Source organism: Callorhinus ursinus, unplaced genomic scaffold, assembly GCF_003265705.2.
Source record: "Callorhinus ursinus isolate GAN/ISIS: 27379988/994484 unplaced genomic scaffold, GSC_fseal_2.0 scaffold1, whole genome shotgun sequence".
NCBI classification, from domain to species: Eukaryota; Metazoa; Chordata; class Mammalia; order Carnivora; family Otariidae; genus Callorhinus; species Callorhinus ursinus.
In genome coordinates, this window is record NW_027397063.1 from 146,846,029 (window position 1) to 146,863,486 (window position 17,458).

The window sequence follows — 17,458 nt, forward strand, 5'->3', positions numbered from 1 at the left end:
AGCTTGTATATTTGTCTTACGTTAGCATGCCTCAACCTTATGCAAAAGTCTCAGTGTTTTTAGAATAAATTTAAGAAAACATCAAAATACTCCTCTGCCTATTAAACTAAAGCATCAAGCAGACTTAACATTTTACTAATCATACAGTCCTTTAGTCTGCATGGTTTATATTGTTTAACAAATAGAATTGGACATTTTTAGATTTGATATTAAATTTGAATATTCCTATTTTCTAGATCAAAGTTAGACTTGTGAAATTTGCATTTGTCATAATCTTATGGGAAGTTTATGTGTGAAATCACTTCTGAAAACTAAATCTACAGTCACTGTGTATGGGCAGCAGCTCCCTTCTTTGAAGAGCATCCATGTTGAAATGTATAGAAGAAGGTGCTTGTGTGCATGTTGCCATGCTGATGGCCTGACAGCAGCATGTTTCCACATTTCAAAAGTATTTCTTAAAATGTGAACGTTTTAGACTTTGTGGCTAGTGTTATAAAATTGGACAAAAGCCAGAGATTTTCCCACGTAAGCTTCGTGTAAAAGGAAGTATTTAGTTTTCACAAGGTATTAGATGTAAATTTGGATGTAATTTAAAAGATGTAATTTTGGAAAGCTATGAATTTGTAGTGGGTTCTTGCCTCACCTAGGTGTTTAGAAATGCCTTGAGCGACTGTTTTGGCTAGGCAGAGACTTGGAGACAGACCTTGGTAATGTCCCCGAGGTGGGTTGTGCTCTGGTGGCTCTAGCTTTGGTGTCCCCTTCCCCTGGTGAAACCTCGGGTGTGTCCTGAAGCATAGAAATGGAACTAGAGGGTGAAATGGCCAGCAGCACTGACCTGGCCCATTCCCTGGCTTCACAAGACCTAGCGTTTAATATTAGGGTTTTGTGTTTGTTTTTTTTTTTTTTTTTTAAGTCCTTGAAAGAAGTTACTTGTGCTAAAAATTCAAACTAAAATAATTCCTACTGTTCATGCTTTGGAGAGATTGATCTGTGAATTCATTGAGCGAACCTTGCAGAACCAAGTGTCCCCAGGCCACAGGTTGAGAATCACTGTCTCAGTGAGATTAGGCTTTTTTTTTATTACCTTTTTATTCCTCTAAAGACGTTTCTGCTTATCCCACTGAAGTACATACACTTCATAATGTTCTGTTAAGCACAGCTAATTTTTAATTACTTTTTTTTTACAAACAATAAATGAATGTTTTTTAAGATAATTCAAATAGTAAAGTAGTAGATTGAATAAAAAGTATTAAATTCTTTTTGCCTTTTCCCTACCTGTCTCCCTCCTATACTTAGAGGTAAGGATTTTCTCAATTCTTGCAGGTTCTGTAGTGATACATGTAGTGCTTTTTGCCTTAGACACCCTCTCAGAAATTACCAGATGAGTGGTGGTGTCCACCTTTCGTGGAAGAGAAGTCTCAGGCACAGAAGGCAGGTAGAACTTGACCAAGAATACTAACTAATTAAATTGCCAAGGTAGGATTTGAGCCCAGGGCTCTCTGATGCTTTAGCCCAGGCGTGTTCTTTTCATTAGGCCATACTGAAGGAAATTACATGATTTTAGCCTGGCCTATCTTTTTTGCTCTTCATCTATAAAGTTCACTAAAATCAGATTTGTAAAGTGATTTATGAAAGAATGCTGAGTCGGAATGTCTGCTGCTTGTCTGGTTTGGATTTATGAACGTGTGCAGTCCCCACAGTGTGTGATTGATAACCTTTGGACTTCTTGAACTTTTCCCTGTTTTCTTTTGACTTGAAAAAACAAGTTTGCACAAGGCGTTAAACCCTTAACTAAAACAAACTGCAGCTTGTCTTCACTGGTGCCACCCCTTCCCCCACTCTGGGTACTTAGTCTCCTTTTTCTCTTAGCTCTTATTTGAAGGTCATTGATAACTACAGACTGCCCCTTGCTGCAGCTGCCTTTTGTGGGGCCCTAACCAAACAGTGTTTACAAAGGTACTGCTTTCTCTTTAGCTCTAGGTTCATTCTGGCATTCAGCAAACTTCTGAGAGTGCAGGGACATATTCTGCTCTCAAGGAGCTCTGAGGAATAGAGGAAAACATCCTTAATTATAGCTCACTGTGGGGATGCCCGGGTCGCCAGGTTGGAGGGCGGTTTGGGGAGGTCTCAGGGGGAGCTGAGGGTCACTGGTAGGATCCTTGGAGGATTCTGGGCACATGCTAGAATTGGCAGGATCTTCCTGACCTGGAAGTGAGAGGTGTGGAGTTTGGGGTGCTTCCTGAGTTTTGATTGGATAGGTGGAGGTGCCATAGACCACACTAGAACCCAGATGAGACAACTAGGTTTGGGTAAAAGGTGATAAGCTTAATTTGGACAGCATTGATTTTGAAGTCCTCAGGGGGCATTCAGATGGATTCAGGTGTGGGAAAGTTTTTTGAAATATGTATGAGTGATGGCATTCATTCTAACTTTCTTCCTAAGAAAAGAAACGATTACTTGTTAAATAGTAAAACTTTGCTTCTAACTAAAGTGTTGGTAAAACCAGAAATAATATAGATACCCTAAAACATGGACTTGTCCAAATGCTTCATTCCTCTTCTGCCCCACTCTTCCCCTGTTAGTTCAGAAGACCACTTGGAGAATGGTCTCTAGTCCGGTCCCTCAGAACCAACCATTGATCGTGTTGGGAACAAGAATCTTCAGTGACCAGAGCTCTAGGTGATGTTGAATGCAGATGAGTAGTTCTTACTGTGTAGGGAGCAGTTCACATCCGTAGACCTTAGGGTTTCTGAATATCCATACAAGGAACAAAGTCCTAAGACCTACATGCTTGTGTAATGGTACTTGCTATTCTAAGAAAGCATTGCCTTTTACAATAGTTTTGGGTCATATATCAGTTGCTGGTAACCACAGTTGGAACTGAAAAGTGATTGCATAAATCCTGCTGGTTTTAAGTGGTGTCATAAAAGGTGCTGGTCCCTGCTTCATCTGTAGTGGTTTTAGAAACATTCCATTGCTTCTGTTATGATTGATGGCTGCACTGATAAAAGAAAGCCAGAAGAAAACGTAGAAGTTTCCACCTGAAACTTTTCTTCTGGTCTTGCCATTTTTTATTACTTTCTAATCCCTGCTTGTTCTTTGGCTCTCTAGATAATTCACTTCCGTAAGTGATTTTTTAGAAAACTTCTCAGCAGTCATGACGTCCTCCACCCACCCCCTGCCCCACCATTTGGCAGTAGCTTTTCCTCAAATTAATCATTAGCGTGTTCTTCTTTTTGTTTTGTTTTCATTTTGATCTTTTGTTAGCCTGCCTAAAATGACCTTTGTAGTAGAAACCCCACCTCTGACCCTAGAAATGGCATAATTGTATTATGACAAGTTGACCTGCTGACTTTTGGCAGGTGAAGGAGACGTCAGGGCTCATTTTTGTACTCTTATTTCCAGCTTGCTTGAGAGCTGCCATAAGGGGGCCAGTAACTCCCATTCTGTGTACTAACAAAGACCTCGTTATCTTTCCACCCCTTCCCTCAGTTCCATGAGTTGGAAGTGTTTTTTTTAACCAAAGGAACTATATTTATTGATACTTTCTTTTTCCATTTTTTATTAACCAAGAACCTAATAGCCGGGTCTGAAATCAAAACATAATGCTTCAGATAGTAGTATCAACATTAAATTTGATTTTTCAGATGGTTGATATTTGTTAACTTGTATACCTTTAATATGAATAGACAATTCCATTAACATTTTTTAAAATAAAAATAATGTGAAGTCCCTATTCCATTATCTTTCTCTCACCTTTTCCCTGTCCATCCCCTAATCCCCAGTTACAGACTTGATGGATCCCAAGCTGAACAAGTACGAACTCCCTCCCCCACTTGAGGGAAGTGTAATAGATAATCCTTTTTGATGCCATTGTTAGTCCTGTAATACCAGATACCTTGTCCTGGGGACCCAAGATCATGAATTGTCACCTTTTGTAGCTGCATTACTAAGAGGCCTTTCCTGTTCTCTCCCCCCATCTCCACTAGTTTCTCTTGTCTTGTGTTGGCTTTGTGCCTTCTTGAGCTTCCCTGCTGTCTCTCACAGTGAACTGGGAGCCCTGTAAGGGCAAGGATGTCCCCCATTCATCTCGGTGTCCACTCCACTGTGCTCAGGAACAGTGCCCGCGCGGCACAGATGAACGAGGGTGGGACAGTGCAGCCTCCTTAGAATGCTGTCTGTGTTCTGGGCTCTGTCCCGAATACTCAGCATGGATTTGATTTTAATATCTTTAAAGCCCACAACAGCATTAAGAGGAAGTGCATTACTGCTCTATTCCCATTTAACGACTGGGAACATGTTTAAATACTTGGTTAAAGTCATACCACTTTGTGTTTGTTTCATGATTGTTTTTTCTCTTTCCTTTGCCCCTTAGGATGGAAAAGTAAAATCACTCAGACACAAGACTAAGAAGAGAAATTAAGTCTGGAAAATAAGTACATAAAATAAGCAGCCCCTTGAATAATCACATTGTCTCAGTGAGAGGGTCATTTGCCCTTTCTGAAACTTGACTCCCTTAGTCACACTGCTGCTCTTCTTTTAGCTGCTTCATATCCTGTCACTTAGCTTTGTAAACTACCAGGCACAGAATTGTATTTCTAAATTTCTCAACTTTTAAGCACTTCTACATTCAGAAGTTATTTGAGCCCTAACGAAACAGTGGAGACAGTATATTCATGTTATTTTTCTTTTACTCTTCTAATCATGCACCACTTCCTAACAAGTGGTGTGTGAGTCTGCTTGGGCAAATGATCCTGAAGAGAACATTTCCAAATAATTGGACTTCCTTATTGCTGTTGAGGTTGATATTTAACAGAAAAAGAAAGTTTTCTTTAACCAGATAAGAATTTGGGATAATTATTAGTTGATGTTTATATTATTTGTTAAACTTTTAAAACATCAGCTTTGTCTGATTGCACTGTCAGATATCACCTCCAATTTAGCATAGAGAAAAAGTAAAAAACTAAATAACCAAAGAGGTTTATCCACAGTTAAAGTATGAGATGGTAGAAGAAATAATGTAACCAGATTCATTTTATAAAAATTGTTGTTGGGGTGCCTGGGTGGCTCAGTCGTTAAGCGTCTGCCTTTGGCTCAGGTCATGATCCCAGGGCCCTGGGATCGAGCCCCACATCGGGTTCCCTGCTCAGCGGGAAGCCTGCTTCTCCCCACTCCCCCTGCTTGTGTTCCTCCTCTCGCTCGCTCGCTCTCTGTCATATAAATAAAATCTTAAAAAAAAATTGTTTTGTAGATTTATATGGAAGATAAGAATTTATTGTATCTCAAATACATATGTATTAATGGTTGGGCTTGGTTATAGTAGTAGCCCTAGACATTAGTCAGTATTTGAACAACAGAAGAGAGAGTGAGTTTTTGTTTTAACTCCCCTGATTTTTATGTTTATGTGTTTTATTGCAAGCCACTTAAAATCCCTTCCCTTCTTTGGGGAGGAGGTAGCCAAAAATAAAATAACACAAAATAATATAAATCAACCAAAAATAAAACCGTGATATATTTCCCTTCTTATGTAATAAACATTGATGAAAAGATGGGTTCACTTTGTAGCGAATTTCTAGGAATATAACTGCTTTGTAAAATGGGGGACACATGTATTAAAGGGAGAATAATTGTAATTGCCACTTGTTCACAGTAGTGGCTTGAGAGTTGGGGCAGGTAACCAAAAATAGGTTCAGATTGTTCAAAGAGGGTTTAGGTTAAACAACTATATAGATTTCCTTTGAAACTCTTAATAAGTTACAACTAGTATTGGGGTTATAAATTCTTCTCACTGGATAGTTAAAGAACAGGTGCAGCTAGCCACCATTACTCAGATTGTTTGACTTTGTATGGGGATGGCCCTCTACATTCCAAGATCAAGGGAAGGAAATGGGGGTCAATGAGTAGAGTGGAGTCCTGAGCCAGCTTGCTGTCCTGGGGTGGTAGGTCACATAATTTATGCATCCAACAAGCAATGCCAGGCACATCTCTTAGGGACACTGAAGAGCCAAGGGTTTGGACTGAATGATCTCTAGGTCCCTTTTATTCTTACATATGTAATGTTTTAATTTTAGTATATTTTTCCATCTGCTTAACTAATTTTCATTGAAGCATCCTTAGTAAAATCTGTTGTACATATAAAAAAATCACAATGTGTTTTAACTTTTGGGTTTCTGCCTTTATTGCCCTCTTTGTTTAGTTTGGACCAAGGAGAAGATATTTTATTAACAGGTTACAATTCTGCTGGAAAATAATATGGATCCTACATTATTTTGGGGGTTTAAGCTAAATGAAAACAGCAGTTGAGTATTAACAGATGTGACAAAGTCCACATGGCTTGCATTCTCTTCTAAGCCTTTTGTGGTAGAAAGCTTCTTGAATTCATCTCTTGTTTTATTAATGTTTATGTAATCATACATATACTCTAGTTTCTGGAATGAGTGAATGATTTGTGATGCCGTTCCTAAATGGATTCATCCTTTGTTCATTTGAAAAGCCATCATTTTTCCAAACGATTGGTGAGATTTTATCTAATGGCAAGAAGGTAGGGGGTTATTTGCTCTTGTAGGAGTTAGTCTAATGCTACAGTTGGTAGTGTCCTTGGATGTCAACTAGTCCAGCCTTAGAATCACTACAGGAATGTCTTATGCAGAATATTAGACAGATGGTTGCCCAGCCTTTGCTGAAATACTTAGAGTGATGGGAAACCTGTTTTCCCGTGCTTTATTAAGTAGCTTCTGTTGTTTTTAAGCCTAAGTGTGCCTCCTGGTTACTTCTATCTTCAGACCTAGTTTTGTCCTCTGAAATAATGTATCACCTGTCTTTTTCTTCATTGACAGCACAGAAATGTTTCTCTTCTCTGAATTTTAATTTTCTTAACTATAAAATGACTGTGATTTACATCATCTGGTTATCTCACCAGGATTGAGGTAAAGAAAACTGAGATAATTATGACGTTAGGCAAATTGTTTTCATGTCTCATAGTATTAAAATACTAGTTTTAGTTTTTCTCTGGTAAATAATGTCATGAGAAAGACAGCAGTCTGTTGTCCAGTGGCTTGGGAACCTTGAGACGTACTTTCCACTTGATATTCTTGCCATTAATGAATTAATTTATCTCTTTGTTGAACATTTATTGACTATTCACTATGTGGCTGAGGTGAATATAAAAACCGTGAACAAGACAGATACCTTCCCTGCCTTATTGGGACTTAAGTTTTCTTCCCTAGATGTTTTTCTTTGAGATATAAATGGTTTTCACTATTGAAATAAAATAATATTGTTAGTCTACTTTCGCTCTTCTTAGCGCTTTTGGTTTTCTAACTCATCCAATATTTAACAGTATGTCTTTGATTTGTAGATATATGGAGTCTGGGAGTGATCCTTTTCATGTTGGTGTGTGGGCAACCACCTTTTCAAGAGGCCAATGACAGTGAAACATTGACAATGATCATGGATTGCAAATATACCGTACCATCCCATGTGTCCAAAGAGTGTAAAGAGTAAGTAAAAACAGAAAAAGAATGTGGAAACTTAAAACACTCATACTAAAACCAGATTTTTATTTATTTTTTAAAGATTTATTTATTTATCTAGAGTGCAAGCAGGGGGAGGGGCAGAGAGGGAGAGAGAGGGAGAGAATCCCAAGCAGACCCTGCGCTGAGTGTGGAGCCCTGCTCTGGGCTCAATCTCATGTCCCTGATATCATGACCTGATCGAAATTAAGAGTTGGATGCTTAACCAACTGAGCCACCCATGCACCCCCCCAGAAGTTTTGTTTTATTCCATTAACATGTCAAAAAAATATATAAGCATCTGAGTTCGTTTTAATTTTTGAACTTGATATTTTATTTTTGTTAAGTGTGTTTTGGGGGTTAACTCCAGAATATAATTTGAAATTTAATATTGGAGTACAAAATGTGTTCGTCTATTTCTTAAATATGCTTGTTTTCAAGAAACCCATTATATGCCTCTTCAGCCTCCAGGAGTGGTAGTTACTGGAAATGAAGATATTATCATGGGAACTACCTTGGTGTTTTTGCATCAGCAAAAAAGCAAGACCACCTGGAATTATTTTAAATTCCAGAGGAAAGTTAAGGCATTTCTATTCTTGAAATAGACCACCAAGACACCATTTTAGGTTTTACATATTGTTTCCCTTAATTTTATTCATACACTGCTCTCCCCAGTTGGTTTGTGTGATTATGGGAATCCAGCAACCAGAAGTACACTCAAGTTGATTATTTGGAATTTAAAGTATAGTTCTGTGATATGTATAGTGAGAAATATAATAATGGAATAAAAGAACTGTTAGAAGCTCAGTATTTTATTGACATTATGGGTGATATATATATTATATATATATATATTTTTTTTAATGGGTGATATTTTTAAGTAAGTTCAGCTGAGATTATAGCTACTACTTTAAGGATTTTGTTGTAGTAACAAAGTTTTGAATTTTTCCCATCAGCTGGTAAGAAGGAAATCTGATGGTTCGAGAAATCTTTTCTCCAAGTGGAACCCCATCTTAGGCCCATGTGGTGGATGATTAAGAGCTTACCTATTCAAACTCTTTGGATTCAGATACAGGCTTCTCTATCTACTGATGATGTGAGAATGGTAGAACCTCTTATCCAGAGTAAGAAATAGCACAGTTATGATATCTTAGGAGCCTTCTCTGTTTCTCCCTTGTAGAGGGATTATTTATAATAATCATAGGACCATTGAGTTTTTTACTTTTTCCTATGTCAGTTTTGCTTACTTCTGTTTTTTAAGGAGCTTGCCCATTTTATCTAAATTTTCAAATTTATTGGCCTCAAGTACTTAGATTTTCTGGTTATATTTGTAAAGTATATAGATCAGTGGGATGTTGCCCTTTATCATTCCACTTTTGACAGTTTTTGCCTTCTCTTGTTTTTGTCTTGATTAGTTTTGCCTGAGGTTTGTTAATTTTATTAGTCTTTTTCAAGGAACTGCCTTTTATCTTTATTAATTTATATTTCTTGTTTTATGTTGTGAATTTTCTCTTATCTGTATTATTTCCTTCTACCTACTTCATGGGCTGATTCTCTTCTTTTTTTTTCTTATGTTGGATACTTGGCTCACAAATTTTCCTTTTCTAATGTCGTAGTTAAGGCTATTAAATTGCCTCCTTGTACCATTTCTGCAGTATCTTACTAGTTTTGATTTATAGCCCTGTTATTATTCAGTTCTGAGTATTTTCTAGCTTCAAATGCTTTATTTGACCTTAAGTTTTTAGAGGGGTATTTTACATTTCCAAATGTATAAAATTTTTCTAATTACTTTTTTGTTACTTCCATTGTGGTCCAGGAATATAGTCTATATAATACTAGTTTTTTGTTGTTTTTCAAATTGTTGAGGCTTGCTTAATGCTTAGCATGGAGTCAGTTTTTGTAAATGATTCTTTTGTTCTGGAAGAGAATGTGTTATTTACCCATTTTCAGGGTCAGAGTTATATATAAATCCTTAAGATCAAGCTTGTTAATTATGCTGTTCTAAATTACTTACATCTTTTCTGAGTTGATTACTTGATTTATCTCTTACTGAGATACTCTTTCACTATGATGGTGGATTTATTTTATTCTTGGGAGTCTATCAGTTTTTGCTTTAAGTGTTTTGAGGCAACGGTAATTAGGTACAAATTGTTGTATCTTACTGGTGAATTGAACTTGTATATCACTTGTTTATCTCTAATGATGCTTTTTGCCTTAAAGTCAGTCTGTGTTATCTAGTCTTAGCTAGCCATACCAGTCTTCTTTTGGTTAGCATTTATGTGCTATATAGTTTTCCATTCATTTACTTTAAACCTTTTATTGTCTTGATTTTAAGTATGTCTTTTTTAACATCTGGGAGCTGGGGTTTAATCCCTTCTGAGGATTTTTGTCTTTTCATCAGAGTTTATTCCATTCATATTTATTGTCTTCACTGAAAGATGTAGGTATATTTATGCTCTTCTTATATGCTTCATATTTCTCCTACTTTTCTTCCTTTTTTTTTGGTCTATTCCTTCTTTAGGATTGATGGAGGTTTTTCTTTTTCCCCTTACTTGGCTTTCTCCCTTCAACTAGCTTGGAAGTTTTAGTCAATTATTTTAGTGCTTATCCTGTTTTAACACACACATACATATCTGTATGCTTAATTAATTAATTTTAATTTTTTAAAGATTTTATTAGAGAGGGAGAGAGAGCTTGTGGGGGTGGGGCAGAAGGAGAAGCAGAGTCCCTGTTGAGCAGGGAGCCCCCTATGTGGGATTCCCAGCACCCTGGGATCATGACCTGAGCTGAAGGCAGACACTTAACCAACTAAGCCACCCAGGTGCCCCCTATATGCTTAATTTAATAAAATTGATAGGTAATCCTTATGTTTATCTCTTCCTAAACAACACAAAATCCTTAGAACACTTTACCATTCAATATTTTCTAACTCCACAAATTATAGTACAGTAAAAAAATTGTTTAGAATTACCCAGATGCTTGATAAAAAACTGTATATCCTTCCATTTGGGATCACATTCTTCTACTAAAATTATACCCTTTAGAATTTCTTTGATGAGCATTTGTTGGTGATAAACTTTCTCAGTTTTTCATTGAAAGTTTCATTAAGTGTAGAATTCTAGGTGTGGACAGTTTTCTCTCAGGTTATTGAAGATGTTACCACATCTTCTGATATGTCTTGTTACTTTTGGGATGTCGTCTGTTCATGTTATTATTGTTCTTGCACAGGTGATCTCTCTCTTCTCAGGCTGCTCTAAGAGCTTCTATTCATTCTGCTTAGGATATGTTAGGTTTCCCGGGTCAGGATTTATGTTCTTCCATGAATTTGGAAAATCCTTAGCTATAATCTTTTCAAATATAGTTTCTTGCCCATTCCCTCATTCCCTTCTGGAATTCTGATTAGATATATGTTTAGGTATTTTCACTCTGTCCTCCTTGTCTTTTCATCTCTTAGTTCACCAGTGCAGGGTTATTTCCTTGGCTCTATCTTCCAGTTCATTAATTTTCTTTATATCTAATTTTAAAAATTTGTCCATTGCTTTTTTTTTTTTTTACTGTCTTCTGTATTTCAGACTTCTCCATGTCTTGAACATATTCAGCACAGTTGTCTTCTGTGTCTGAAAATTTCAGTATTTTAAGACTTTGCATTTTGATGTTGCCATCATGTTTTTTTAGTTCTTGTTAGTACTTGTTTCCTTTGTATTTTTTGATTGTGAGGCCGTATTCCTTGTAATACTATGTGGGAGTTCTTTTAAGTTACGTTCCTATGGAAAGGTTTTACATTTCCTTCTCTACTATAGTTACTTAGGAGCACCTCCAGCTTAAAACCACCTTAAATTAACAACTTCTCTACATGTACCACACAGATATCATTAATTTGGACCACAAACTTGTGTGAGGACCAGCCTGTGGCTAGAAATTCTTAGACGAGATTTCCCTGCCCCACTCCATAGCCAATGTTGAGGCAGGCAGGTTTCCTTTTTGATATGTTAGCAGATTTGTTTCTCATTTCTCATTCACCGTTACACTGAAGCTGGGACCCCAGCTCTTTACAAGGGCTCTAGTTGTACTCCCTGCCTTCAGTAGGCCCTACGCATTATATTCTATTTTGTGCACTCAGTATAGCTTTCAAAACCAAAGCAGAAGCAATCGGGTCAAAGTCTAGCTTTGTCATTTGCCTCCTAAAAGTCCTTTTACTCTATTTTTACCTTTGAGTATTCTTTCCTTTCTTCCATCTTTATGTATATAGGTATTTATTATTTTGCCAGCACAATGCATTTAAACAAAATATATGTTTAAAAGCCTGTGGCATTTTGATTGTTTTCATCAAGATCATTTATTCTTCCTGAAGCAGGAGTTGGCTCATGCACTGTATTCTGTATGTCATTGGTTGATCACTATAGCTGGTTCTGGCATGCCACTAAGCCACAGTTAATTCAACAACAGATGTTGATATCTAGAGCTAATTCTAGATGATGGAAGCTGTTTGGCTTATCAATATATCCGGCAGTTGTGATTTTCTATTTATGAATCTGATGGCACTAAATTTTTTTTATTCCCCTCGCCGCACCACCACCACCACTAGTGAGCCTAATGAAATTGATGGTATAAGTGTAGGAAACAATTCTGATTAATGAAATAATCCACCATTACTAATCCCTGCCAACAGTTTGCTCTAACAGTGGACTTACCTTCCTTTCCAGCCTGATCACACGGATGCTACAGAGAGATCCCAAGAGAAGGGCCTCCTTAGAAGAGATTGAAAATCATCCTTGGCTTCAGGGAGTGGACCCTTCACCAGCCACAAAGTATAACATCCCCCTCGTGTCATACAAAAACCTCTCGGAGGAAGAACACAATAGCATCATTCAGCGCATGGTGCTCGGGGACATAGCAGACCGCGACGCCATTGTAGAGTATGTCAGCACTCATCAGCATGGGGCCACGGGTTTAGGATTCTTGGAATGGTCTCTTAACTTGTCAGGGCCTGTGGACACTGTAATGCGTAGAGTTCCCAGTTGGCAGAAGTCATGTCATTTATTTCTAGAGTTCCTGGCCCAGTGCCTGTCTCATAGGTTTTATTCTGTTGTTTTTATTTTTGTACTAGTGAACAAGTACACCATTGCTGGGTGGTGTCACCGAATGCTGTGGCCTCTCTCCCTTCCTGTAGGGGTGGATTGGAATAGCTTCTTTTGTATCCTAGATTAATTTAATAATAACATGTCTTTTCCATAGCGGCATCTTCTTCATTGTCATGTTTCCCTCTGCTCTCCACAGTGAGTGGGGAGAATGGGGCGGACCGCAGTCCTCTAAATGAGGGGTTGACACACGGGGCCGGTCACACATTGTTGTAAGGAAAGTTTTAGTGGGCCACAATCGTGCCTGGTGGCTTGGGTATTGTCATTGGCCACGTTGTGCTACAATATCAGAGTAGCTGTGAGAGAGACCACGTGACCCACAAAGCATAAAATGTTTACTTTCTGGGCCTTCAGAGCCCTTGCTGCAGCGACCTGCAACCCATAAGATACAAAGTTGTTAATTAAGTCATTTAAAACCAAAGCCAGTTTTTAATAATCTAAGAAGTTTGGCATCAAGAATAATATAAAGATGCAGTTGCTTTGTTTTAATAATGATTTATTTCTATAAGAGGTCCTGTCTAGAAAATTATGAAGTATTTCCACAAATGAAAAGTCAAAATGTTATTTAACCTGTTGAATGAAACTGTCAGGTATAATGGAAAGAGGAGATGCTCGGTCGGGGGGTGAGGGGTGGGCGAAAAAGAAAACCACTCAGATTCAAAATTTTGGTTTAAGTACAAATTTCTACAGATTTCCAGCTGCATTATGAGTTGTCATACTTAATGACCTAAGTGAATAGGAAGAGCAGGACACTTGCTATGCCTGCCAAGGACACTTGCTTTAGGAATGTGTAGAAAGTGATTTTTCATTTTGAGTGCATAGAAGGCTATTTGTATCTCCCTGAATTGGCTCAATGTTCTTAGCCTAAATAAACACATGCAGTGGTATCATTTAGAACTATTGGATTCATGTAAATTCAACGATGAATCCAAAGGGAGGGGCAGTCTCCCTGGCTCAGGTGACCCCATTTGCCTTTGCACTGGTGGGCAGGTGCACGGTGAAGCAGGGGCTGGGAGGCCCGAGCTCACTCCCCCCAGCTGGTCTCAGCTCTTGCCCATGGCTTGTCTGTGACCAGCTCCCCCTCCTGAGCATGATGCCTCAACTCAAGGACACGTGTTTTTTTGGTCCCCTCAAAATGAGCCAGTGACCTTAGTTTGGTACTTGGCTTAGGAAACCACTCTAAGAAGTCATTCTGAGCCCTGAATTTCATCTTGGGCTCTTTCTTTAGAGTCTTGCACCTCAGACTGCCCTGCCCCCATTAGCTGTGACCCCCCTCTCCATCTTATGAAAAGGGATCTTTGTATTGCTTCTTTCCTAAGTGTTCAGTTGTGTATTTTCAATGACTACAGAAAGTTTCTGAGCCCTATAGACCCTTGTAGCGCGCTTGTGCGGTCCGCAGCCCAGGCCAGGCCAGCCGCAGGAGGGCAGGCGGCCGTGTGCCCCGTGGGCGGGAGGCTGCCAGCCCCAGGCTGCAGGGTGCCTGCTCAGACTAAGGACTCAGAGCCCTCTTTTGAAATGGATGAATGAATACATTGATTTTATTCAAAGAAGAGGCTAATGACATGTTCTCAGTTATATTAGTAATTCATTAAATGCAAAGAGTGTAAAAATAAAAACTTATCCTCATTTTTCTGATTGATACTAGTATTTCAGTGCACATTCATACAGCTCATTTCATACTTCTGATGGAAGCAAGTAAGCCAATTTAATGAAAATGAATACTTTGACACAGATTAAAGTTTTGTATAATGCATACATTCTTGGAAAGCTTCATCACCTTTTTTATGCATTGAAAACTGACATCCAGCTCAGCTGCTCTCAGCGTTTTGGATTTTTCTTACTAACTGAACATTTTTATATGGTTTTTTAGAATTTCATGAGTGATCTAAATAACTACTAGGTTTTTCTTCTTGCTTGTGTTTTTTTTCATGATTTTAAAGATTCCAGGTCATTGGATTTCATTTGCTTGTACTTTGGGAAAAAAAAAAAGAATTCTGCTTGTAAAAAAGCAAACCTGCTGACATGGCTTACATTTATTCTTCCTTATTTTCCTCAGAGCCCTGGAAACCAACAGATATAATCATATCACGGCCACTTACTTCTTGCTTGCTGAAAGGATCCTGAGGGAGAAGCAAGAGAAAGAAATACAAACCAGATCTGCAAGTCCTAGCAATATCAAGGCCCAGTTTAGGTGAGAAAAAAAAAATCTTCACTGATTTTAGTTAAGTTAATGTTTTGAAATAGAGAACTCCTTTAAAAAAATGCTTCCTAACTCTTTGGGGCACAAGAGTATAAACAGTGGTGGCATCCTTATTGGAGAGGCCACGCATGGGCTCTCCCTGTGTGGGAGTCTTGTTCCTTCGTCACCAAGAACACCTTCCTTCCTGGGCTCAGGGGAGAGGGGCTGTGGCTGCTGGCCTGGCCAGGAAAACACGTTTGGAGAAGCAGCCTCAAGCAGAGTGTCTGTCAACTATTTTCATTAAACTCTTCTGGATCTTATATGTATTAATGTGTTATTTTCTTTAAGTTTTCATTCCAGGAACAGGGCCAAATGTTCCCACTGTTATTTGAAATAATTTTTAAGAACATTTAGGGCATTTCCATGCCATGATATTATCTCAGGATTTCAGTGATTTGACAGATCAGCTAGTTGATTTATTTATTGGCTGCTTGATGTTGGGAGGTCACTTCACCTCTTTTGGACTCAGCTTCCTGGTCTGTGAAATGGGAGTAAGAATACATCCACCTCCTGAGCCTGGGCTCCACGTGTTTGCGGTCACTGTTACGACTATTTCACCACCACTGGTGTCTTTGGTAAAGTCATGAATGTGCTCTTCCCCATTTTTCCCCCTCCTCCCCACCTTGCTTTTTCTTCTGCCATATTATATGCTTTCCCTTCAAAATCAAAGGACGGAGAGGATTACATTTTTACATCACCACTATGAAAGTCATGTAGAATTTATCTTTTCCTCTTCAGATAAAGGAATCCATGGAAGTGTAGTGATTCAAAAACAGAAGGATGCTCCCAATTCTGAATAATTCTCTACGCGTACATCCATATACAAATATGTGTGTGTGAATATGTAATAATAATTATTTAAAATAAGCAGAAAGCCATTGGATTTAAATTACGTGCAGTCAACTTGCCATGTGTAGGTTGTTACTTGGGATGCAGCAACAGAGAAGAGCGAAGAAAATGTTCCTGGATGGCCAAAGAATAAAGATTTAGAAGTTTAGGATTGGAAAGTGGACTTAGTAACTTTGTTTAGATCCTGGATGGAGGCTTCTGTAATGAAACCTAGGCACGCTGTCTGCTGTGTGTGTGGAAGGGGACTGGTCCCAGGGAGCCAGGGACTCAGGCCTGAGACCTGAGTGACTTCGAGGGGTGAGGTCATCCTAGTCCTGACCTGGCCCCCCTTTGGGAAAGAGCAGGGTCACCACAGATCAGGCCACCACATCTGGAGTCGGTCTAGCCTTAGAGGATGGAATATGTGGATTTGAGCTATTTTCAGTGAAACAGATCAGAACTTGGTCTAAAGTTGATCACGTGTAAATAAGTTGGTTGTACCTTATTATAAAAGTTATAGGGCCTATAAAGAAATATCCGCGCCTTCCCTCAAGTTTTCCTTTTACCCTCCTGGAGATACCGGAGTGGAGGTTCCGTGAAGGCCTTACCTCCTCCCGGGCCCAGGGCAGGTGGGGCATCTGCTTCCTTGCGTTTTTACTGGCACTGTGACTTTATCGTCAAAACCCCGGACCTGACTTAGTTCTGTCGCTGGACATGCCTTCAGATCAGAGTGATCCTGGGGCTCAGGACCCTGGACTGGGTCAGGAGACAGGTGTTGAAACTAGCCCAGCTCTTCCGGGGGCTGCGGCAGGCAGGGTGAGCTAGGGAGCCCCAGCTGCAGCGAGAGCGCCTCCTTTGGGTTCTGCAAGCCTGGGCTGGAAGTGTGGCGTGGTCTATGTGTTAGAAGAGGCCTTGTGAGGTCCTCTGAGGAGTGGACCCCGGCACGGGAGCGCTTGGTGCCAGCATCCCCTCCGAGCCCCAGGAAGTGAGGGGAATCCCTGAGGCCAGACCGCAGAGGCCCGGCTGTTCTGCAGCGGCCATTTAGAAGCTTCCTGTGTTGCCCCGGGGGTGCAGTAGCTGTGGAACCCAGCCTCCGTGTCACTGTCCGCCAGCCTGCTGACCTTGGGCAGGTTTCCTACCCTGTCCGTGTTGTCACTTCTTCCCCCGTGAAGGGGAATGATCATGGCCCCAGCTTGTGGAGAGCTGCGGGGATGAAGTGCATTCAGCCCTGTCCGGCTCTCCCCACTGTGCTGCCTCTGGGAAGCACTCAGGCCGTGCGAACTGTTCTGTCCACATGACTCATTTACAATTCTTATTTAGCCATCTCTGCTCACAGGGTTGTGGCGATGAAGAGGACTGACTTCGGTTAGCACAACATGGAGCTCAGATGTGCGCTCAATTAACGTGAGCGGTTGAACCACTTACTCCTATAAAAGCCGTTCGTTCAGAAGTGGCCAATGGAGGAGCCACCCCAGTGGCCACAGCCACCCCTCCTGTTTTGGGGAGTGGGCTCTGAGAACGGTTTTGGCTTTCTTTTCAGGTGGGGTGGGAGGTGAGGAGAGAAGAGCCTCCGCCACGTGTGGGCCCCCTGATCCTGGACTGCGCTGGCTGCCACTCTGGTGGGTCGGACACAGTCGGCACCCGGCCTCCCGGCCCAGGGCCCCCTGGGGTGTTTGCAGGCGTTGGGGGGGGGGCTGCTCTTTCAGGAACGGGGGTGGGGTGCCATGCTCCAGAGCCCACAG

The 17,458-nt window shown here is 40.0% G+C and overlaps 1 protein-coding gene across 2 annotated transcripts in view; it reads left to right on the top strand.

The window, feature by feature from the left end:
* The window catches only part of SNRK (SNF related kinase), a 55,191-nt gene that overhangs the window by 32,691 nt on the left and 5,042 nt on the right, over window positions 1-17,458 (top strand). For both annotated transcript variants that reach the window (XM_025884944.2, XM_073902666.1), the window contains 3 exons: window positions 7,358-7,499; window positions 12,215-12,427; window positions 14,706-14,840. In XM_025884944.2, the coding sequence (XP_025740729.1) occupies window positions 7,358-7,499; window positions 12,215-12,427; window positions 14,706-14,840 (490 nt within the window). The remainder of the gene's footprint in view (window positions 1-7,357; window positions 7,500-12,214; window positions 12,428-14,705; window positions 14,841-17,458) is intronic.